Source organism: Symphodus melops (genome assembly GCF_947650265.1).
Source record: "Symphodus melops genome assembly, chromosome: 12".
NCBI classification, from domain to species: domain Eukaryota; kingdom Metazoa; phylum Chordata; class Actinopteri; order Labriformes; family Labridae; genus Symphodus; species Symphodus melops.
Window position 1 is genome coordinate 1,491,346 of NC_136702.1, and position 8,954 is coordinate 1,500,299.

General features: G+C 45.1%; 1 protein-coding gene across 4 annotated transcripts in view; it reads left to right on the top strand.

The window, feature by feature from the left end:
- Window positions 1–5,383: 5,383 nt before the first annotated feature.
- mao (monoamine oxidase) overlaps window positions 5,384–8,954 on the top strand; it is a 22,939-nt gene continuing 19,368 nt past the window's right edge. For all 4 annotated transcript variants that reach the window (XM_079358057.1, XM_079358059.1, XM_079358060.1 and 1 more), the window contains exon 1: window positions 5,384–5,513. In XM_079358057.1, the coding sequence (XP_079214183.1) occupies window positions 5,459–5,513 (55 nt within the window). In that variant the 5' untranslated portion in view covers window positions 5,384–5,458. The remainder of the gene's footprint in view (window positions 5,514–8,954) is intronic.

Sequence of the window (8,954 nt, forward strand, 5' to 3'; positions counted from 1 at the left end):
CAGACTGTGTGTGTTTGTCGGCTCGTCGAGCGGTTCATCTGAAATTAAATTTAAAAAAAACAGCAACCGTCCAGGGGCGTGTCCAGGTTTTTACAACCAGGGGCACGAACATGCACGCAACTGAATTTATTACTTTTGCACTCTTTCTATGAAATGCTACGCACTTGTAAAAAACACATTTCGATTCTTTAGGGACTAAAAAACAAGTTCACGCTTCAAACTGGCAAAAAAAAAAAAAAAAAAGTTTTTCCTTGGAAATTTGATGGAAAAAGGAACAGGGGTATACAAAGTATTTTATTAACAACTAAAAGTACCAGAATAGTGGATTTGTACTTAAGCCCCGCCTCTGATTCGGGAAATAGCCAATCATGGAGGATCTTAAGGTAGCACATGAAGTGAAAAATCAAAAACAGACACACACACATCCCTCAGTGTGTGTGCAGTAAAACAAGAAGCTCCGGTTTAAAGGATTTGAAGAGCTTGAAAGGTCACTTCATAAATTCTCGGTCCAGGATCTCGTTTTTGCTTTCTTAACACATGGGGAAGCCAATCAGATCAATCTATGCCATGCCAGGCCACTCCTCTGGCCACGCCCCTTTTTAATTATCTTCAACCAGCTTTGAATTTCCCTAAACTTTTGAACGTTACACATGGAGCATCGAGCAGGATTTCTACATATTGTGATCGTCCTCTGTGATCAGACTTGAAGGAAACATGACAACGATGCAGCAGCTCTCTACAATGTTTAGACTTTAGACTGCAGTACACTTTTTAAACACTAGGTGTCACAGTTACATACTGCTCCTTTAAACTCGTCCAGACAAAAGGTCAAGATTTCTCGCCTGGATTTGTCTTGACCATCACAAGTTCACATAGTTGAGATTAATTTAAATGAGGGAAGCTTTTATTTTGTAGGAGGAAACTTTATTGAGCCTCAGTCTGATATTTTTTTCACCACATGGATGCAGTTGGTTTTCCCATTTTTGCTTCCATAAAAAGGCTTTTAAAGAGGACAAAGATGTAAATGTGAAACTGTCTCCCAGTCATATAAAAAAGACAGTTTTCAGGAGGTCACTCGTGGCGGATCGTTCGCCTTTTAAAACCAACTGAGCCTCATTAAAATCTTCGCCTGTGCTGCAATAAAGAGGAAGGAAAACAACGTGACGGAGGAGTCCAGCAGGAAGAATAAAACCTGAATCTGCCCGTGTGGATAAATGACGTTCCTCAATGAACACACACACACACACACACAGATGTCCTCGTTGTGTGTGAAGCTGTGAAAACCTGCAGCTCTGTGGACGTTTCAATCGCGACGAAATCCGACAGCTCAGCCGCCGCTTCACACGTGAACTTAATAAAAACGTTTCTTCCTCCGACTCTGGAGATTAATCTGCCTCTCAGCGCTGTCTCCTCTCACTGTGTCTCCTTCATCAACACACACACACACACACACACACACAGAGGCAGGAGGTTTAATTATTTTCAGAAACCTGTGTGAGAGACGCAGATATGATGACAGATATGATGTGACGTTTGCAGATCTGAAGATTTCAAATTCATTTAACCTCTTAGTGTGTGTGTGTGTGTGTGTGTGTGTGTGTGTGTGTGTGTGTGTGCAGGTGTGAGGCAGCCCTCCTCACTCCAGCACACGTTACACATATTAATCCACCACCCCTCCTAATCACAACCACCCGAGCGTTTCATAAAAATCACAGAAAAAAAAAGAGACGTCTGACTGCCGGGAAAAAAGTCACATCTGTGTGTTTCACATTCCCTTTAAGTGCCAGACGTGAAACATGGACGGCGGCCATGTTTTGAGACTTCACGTTTGTTTAACGGTGAGGTTTGTGTTCGAGCTGTCAGCACGTAATTCACTGAGAAAATATGAACCCATTAATGAGCTGATGTGCTGGAGCGCTTTAAATGTTCTCGACAGGAACGAACATTTTCACGTTTTTTAGAGCAAAAACAGGAATTTAATTAAAGTGTTTGTGTATTTTATTCATTGGAAATAAAATAATAGAGTTTGTAGAAAAATATTGCAGCTGCTTTATTAAGAATTTACCCTTGAGATGCATGCACTTTTTCAAAGGTTTCATCCGCAGATTATTGAAACTACAAGAGATTATTTAATGTCAAAAAAGCAACAATTACAACACAGTTATTGTTTTGTTACTTTTCTAATCCGCTCAATTGTAATTGAAAAAAGCTCATTAGAGTAGATTTGATGCTGAAGTGCAGAACCTTGCAGTTCCTGGAGTGTCCACTAGAGGCTGGCTGCAGCAGCACAGGAAGTCACATACACACCCATTCAAACAGCCTGTTTTTACAGCAGACATGAACATGTTTACAGCCTGCTTCAAAAAACCAAATAGGTGTGATTAGCTCATGTCTCCATCCACACACACTGTATTGATGACTCAGCAGTTTTGATTGGATGAAGGATCAGAGTTATTCACAATAAGGCGTGTAGCTGAGCTGATTGACAGGTGGGCGTGGCCTCAGCTCCAGCTCTCAGCCTGTCGTTAGCTTGACTCAAAGTTAGCCTGAGACAGCATTTCCAGCACGGAGACCGCCATCCATGGGACTCCAGCGCCCCCTGCAGGAATACACAGGGGACTCCAGCGCCCCTTGCAGGAACACACGGGGGACTCCAGCGCCCCCTGCAGGGACACACAGGGGACTCCAGCGCCCCCTGCAGGGACACACAGGGGACTCCAGCGCCCCCTGCAGGGATACACGGGTGACTGTAATAAACAAACAATACCTGTTTGAAACCATGGCAACAATCCAAAGTTGCACGCAAGCTCGCCCTCGGGAGCTTCAAGTGCTTCTTAGCTTTAGACAACCTGAAGTGTTTTTACAGCGCAGGTCACACCTTCACATTCACACACACTACTGACGAAGCAGAGGGAGCAACTCAGGGCGACGTGTCTCACCCAGTGACACATCAGACCTGTTGCTGCAGGAGCTGGGGATCGAACCCTCCGACCCTCCAGCTGAGAGACGACCGACACTGAGCCACAGCCGCACACATTAACATCTCCACACAAGCTGAACTTATTTCTATTCAATGCTTAAACTTAAAACTCTCTCATTACTTTCAACCTCTCTTAGCGTCAGAGACCACAAAGGGAAATAAGGATTTTCTTTCACCTGCATCAACTAAAAAATTATTTAAACATTTCCTGCATTTTTCTTTTAAATGACCCAGAGGACAGATTTGTGACATTTCAAGCTTTGCATTAATTTGTGACACTAAAGAAGAAAATATGAAGTTTGTGTTTGTGTGTTTTTTAAGTCCAGGCTGCTGCTGCCCCCTGCTGGTGACTCCCTCTTCACACACCTGGATTCTGCCCATTAAAAGGAAATCAACAGTCTGATTTTCTCTTTAACTCTGTGAACATGTTGTGTTTGTGTCCTGCTGAGTCTTACATGTAGTTGTAGTTTTTCCCCTTCTCTCTTTGTCTGAACTACATCTCCCATCACACGTCCTCAAGATCTCCCCTGATCATCATCTTCCTCATCTCCAGGTGTGTTTGTTATATCCCCTCGCCTGTCCACCTGCACATTAGCTGTAGCTAGAAGTCCCATACACAGTACATGGCATCTGTTGCACTTTAATGAGATGTGACAGATTCACAGGTCGATAAATAAATCAGGTGTCTGAACTCACCTGGGCCTCCGCCTCGTCTGCAGCTTCTGTGAGGACGTGGATGTTCCAACGCGGGACTTTATTGGCTTATTTTTCTAAATTAGATCAAAGGAGGATTAGGATTAAGCACAGTAGTGGTCAGATTAACCCACTGAGGGTCTTAATACTTTAATAACACACCTGCAAAATTGCAATGGAAAGACGTTCTTTTTAAACAGCTTACAGCCTCAGTTAGCGTGTAAGCATGTGAGCGTGACAGACGAAAGACCGTGTTGGCTCTGAAAACGACTCAGGACGCTTTTAAAGGTCGTCTGTTTGTTCATCAAAATTTGAAGAATGCAGATTTACCTGCAGACACTCTGAAGAGGAAGCAAACGATCAACGTACGAATAAATAACATCTGAAATGTTGTAAGTGCGAGCGTCTCCTCCTCTCTAGAGTGGAAGCTCACACAGCTCTGCATGTGGTGGACACTGTAGCTTCAGTGTTTAGCCAGCTCTACATGTGGTGGACACTGTAGCTTCAGTGTTTAGCCAGCTCTGCATGTGGTGGACACTGTAGCTTCAGTGTTTAGCCAGCTCTGCATGTGGTGGACACTGTAGCTTCAGTGTTTAGCCAGCTCTGCATGTGGTGGACACTGTAGCTTCAGTGTTTAGCCAGCTCTGCATGTGGTGGACACTGTAGCTTCAGTGTTTAGCCAGCTCTGCATGGGTCTGTAAAGCTTTCTGCGTTCTAACCTCTCTCCATGTTTCAAAAGCATCTCCAACATTGATCCTAGTTTGAGCAGCTTTCTGCTGCTGGAGCTTATTAGAAACATGCAGAGGCTTTTTAGCTCGGGTACAATCACTTCTATCTGAAGCAGTTCCACTGCCCGCTTCCATCGCTGCAACACCTGTTCACCTGATAACTGCTCTCATATCTGGCGTCCAAAACGGCCTTCAAAGCCCTGCCTACCTTCTCTGGTCCAATCAAATCCAGACCCTTCAGGAGCAGAATCTAAAGTTAGAAGGAGGACATACTGAGAAGCCAGCATTCAACACAACATGTTTCCTTCATGATCACAGAGGGAGAGGAGTGTTATGAATTAATTCAGGAGATATTTTGCAATTGTGCAAAGAGCTGGTGTAAACTTCTAGTTACCGACCACAAGGGGGCGACAGAAACTAAAAAACAGATATATGTGATTATGGAGAAACATAAAGTGCAAGAAATCTGAATGCCAAACAGACTGAATATCTGCAGGATTTAAACTTTTAGGGTCAGAGGACGTGATGCCTATTTATGATTTATAAACTGTTTGAATTCAGAACATGTTTGTCTGCTAAAATATTTCTTTCATCATTTCTGTTTTTGCATTTATCTGCTGCTTTGCTCTGTTTCCATCTTTATGACATCTCTGGTTGCAGAATGTTTTCCTTGAAGCAGAGAAACATTTAAAATAATAATAATTAGACTATTTCCTTACAGAAATAAAAAAAAGATCAACGTGTCCTGTAATAGGCTAATAATTCACAGCAGCTGATCTCAGTAACTTTGATATGCAGGCAAAAAGAACATGCAGCTCGCCTGATAAGATCAGACCTTTAAACAGAAAGGCAAAGTCCGTCCTCTGAACTCTTTAATTCTGGTTATAAAGGGGGGATATGGTGATGTGTGTGCAGTTTTAACCCTCCCTGCTCTGCTGCGCCTCTCCTGGTGGGCGGAGTCAGGAGTGAGGGAGGGAGGGGGGCCTGCCCGGACCTTTAATACAGATGCGCCTCTCGGTGCGCCCTGCGTTCGGCGGCGGACTCAGCAGACTGCACCATGACGGCACCCAGCAACACCTACGATGTGATCGTGGTCGGCGGAGGGATCTCAGGTAAAGTCTCTGTGCAGGGTCTGTGTTGGAGGGTGGGGTGGTGTCGCAGCGCGGGGCTGTGATGCGCTTTGTGTGTGTGTGTGTGTGTGTGTGTGTGTGTGTGTGTGTGTGTGTGTGTGTGTGTGTGTGTGTGTGTGTGTGTGTGTGTGTGTGTGTGTGTGTGTGTGTGTGTGTGTGTGTGTGTGTGTGTGTGTGTGTGTGTTTGGAGGTGAGCGGACAACTGTTGCGCGGAAGCTGCTTCGTGTTGTTGCTGCAGCTGATCTCCGGTCAGCTGAGGAGAAAACACACTCCGAATCTCTCTCAATGCCCCCCCCCCCCCCCTTCTTCTTCTTTTTCTTCTTCTACGGTTCCGAGCGTCCCCCGTCCCCCCACCCCCCACGGCTCTTCCTCTCCCCGCGTGCACCGCTGTGTCACCGCAGCGCGCGCCGGTTAAGTAACAGCTAATCATACGGAGCTCAGTTTGTCTTACATAAGAGGAGGGAGGGGGTGTCACACACAGGATGCTTTTAGTGATATTGGCAGTTTGAACACGGCTGATGTTCATAAAGTGAGTGTGAGGTCTGATGCCTGTCTGCAGGCTGTAACGGCTGCATGTTAAAAGACAAGTAAATAAAGACAGGTTTGCATTCCCTTTAAAACACACACAATCAGAAGCAGAGAAGAAGTCCTGTCCAAAGAGAACCAGGACTCAGGGGAGCACCGGGCTGTCTGACAGCTGAGGGGTGTGAAGCTCCGGAGGTGACAGCAGTCCTCTGACTGGTGTCTCCGAGCTCCTCTGATTACACACATCATCACTGACTCCTCATGTCTCTCTTTGAGACTTCATTCTGCAGACATGTGGCTTTGGTGTCAGCTGGTAGAGTAGCATGAATTAAAGGAGGTTTCTGCAGACCCAGCTCGGACACGTGTGCAGAAGTTAAACACAACGTCTGAACTCATTTTGCTGCTTTGATTAAGATGCTGTTTTTTATCTTGTCGATGACTGATGAAGATCATTTTATCTAAATTATTAATAAAGTTGCTTTTAATTTGCTTTTTGACCACGTCAAGCCTCTCGCTCTTCTTGCACCTTGTTCAGTTATAGTGAAGTCGTGCCGGAGACCTCCCGCTCTGCTCCTGTGGTGCTGCGATAGATGAAGCCGTCATGTATCAGGAGGTATACGCGATGGGGTCAAAGGTCACGTTATAACAGGGAACATGCAGCTTTCAAGGAACAAGGAGCATCTAAAGTTCACATTTGAGAGAGAGAAAGTTTCACTGAGAACTTTTTATCTGAGAACAAGATTGACTCGATTTTGGTGCGTCTGCTCATTTTTAAGGAATACCAGCTTTTATCCCAGTCCAGTGCTCCTCTTCCTCCTCTTCCTCCTCCTCCTCTTCTTCTTCTTCTTCTTCTTTGTAATGATTGTCCAAACGTTGATTGTTATTGAGAGCAGGCTGAATTAATCTGAACACATCCACACTTTCCCTTTTTTTTGGTTTGCTGATACATCTCTGATGCAGCTCAGCAGATATCATGTTAATGGGACCTACAGTTAGGTGCTACTACACCATGAGAGAAATCTGCATTTAAAGTTTGATAATGGAAACAACACAGCTAGGTTCTAGATTTAGATGACTGCATGTATTTAGCACTTTGCTGAATCCTCTTTAAAAAATAAAGCATGCAAACTTTCTGCAGAGATTCTCAAACAGATGAATTCTAAAAGCAGAACTTTTTGCAGAGAATAAACCTGTTAGTGTCACGTGTGATGACATCATTCAAACCTTGTGGATCGTTTGCTCTTCCAATCAGAGGAAGTGTACAGGCTGATATTTGATTGGTCGCCCTGTGATTGACAGCTGACCCGTCCACGGTGTATCCTGCCTCCATGGCAGCTGGGATCAGCTCCAGAGATGTTGTCAGGATTTGAATGCATCAGGCCGGCGTTGTACCAGAGTTTAACCTTCTGATATGGTTCTCGTAAAAAAAACAAAAAAACTGCAAGCTTGGTATTTCTGGACAGCAGCGTTTTTAACGATCATAGAAAAATAAAGATTGATCATTTTAAAACCCAGAAATGCGTCGAACATTTCGACAACCTTTACGCTGACTGATGCTTGAACTTGTGTCCTTTCTGTTCCCGTCCTGACTTCTGTCCCTCCTCCTCCATTTGACTGACAGGTCAGTCCAGCGCCGGTCTGCTCGTCTGTCTGAAGAATGTAGGTCAGGTGGCGTCAGTTCAGATAAAGCACAAACGAAATGCACGTCGATCTAATAAATGCCACCCATCACCTCCTCCCGTCTCTCTCTCTCTCTCTCTCTCTCTCTCTCTCTGTGTGTGTCACGTTAGGCTTCTTTAATTACACCATTTGTTTTCACCACTGCCCTTCAGCGGCCTGTAACGAGCGCCACATATAACAATCAGTGTCCAATCAAAGGTCAGATGAAACCAGCAGGACAGGAAGCGCTCCCTCCTCTGCCTCCTCCTCCGACCTGTGCGTCGTGATTGTCATTTTCCTGCCGCTCCAACCAGCAGCTCATTAAACGCTTGTGACAGCCTGTCGTCAAACTCGCAGCAGAGAGGATGTCGAGGAACAGGAGGAGGAGGAGGAGGAGGAGGAGGAGGAAGCACTTCTTCCTGTTTTGTTGAGCACTTGTGAAATCAAAGGAGCCGGAGAGAGAGAGAGAGAGAGAGAGAGAGAGAGAGAGAGAGAGAGAGGAGGCAGAAAGATACCAACATCTGAGAATTCAGGAAGAGAGAAAGGGAAACGTGTCTGCAGGGAGAGTAAATAAGGAAGAAGGAGCCGGCTGTGAAAAACAAGAAGAGGATGCGACACACTGAGTGACTGTAAAATGAATTAAGGGCTTTTGTGGTTCAGACTGATGCAGTTATCCTTCATAAAAGATTCAGGGGATTAGTTGGAGAACTCGGCTGCTTCTGAGAGACTTTCGTCCTCGACACTCGTCTGCACACATCTTGAAGCGGAGACGTCATGAAAGCGTGCTAAATTAATAAGGACTGCTGCGCGGCGTGGGGGAATGATGCAATGTGTGGGAACGCTGTTCAATAGTGCAAGCTTTATGGAAAAGCTGGAATTTGAATATTTGAAACTTGAATTTCCCTCAGGATCAATAAAGCCATCCTGTTTATGATCATTTATTGTTTATTGTCATGTTCTGCTCCTTCGATGGGTTGCACATCGTTTCCAGTCGTTTGCAGTGGCCGTGGTTTTTAACCAGTTTGGAGGGATGCAGACTTTTTGTTTTTTCACTCTTTTGTTTAATACATCGGGCGAACTTATCTGGACTCTGAGTTTGAGTTTTCAAACCAGCGAGTCCGAGTTTCAGACCCCCTGAAAGGATTTATCTGTTTGCACGTCTGTTAGTCCGGATCGCTGCGACGCTGGTGATGAGAGCTGTGCAGACTGAACCGTGACTTCCTGCTGCTGTTCTGCCCT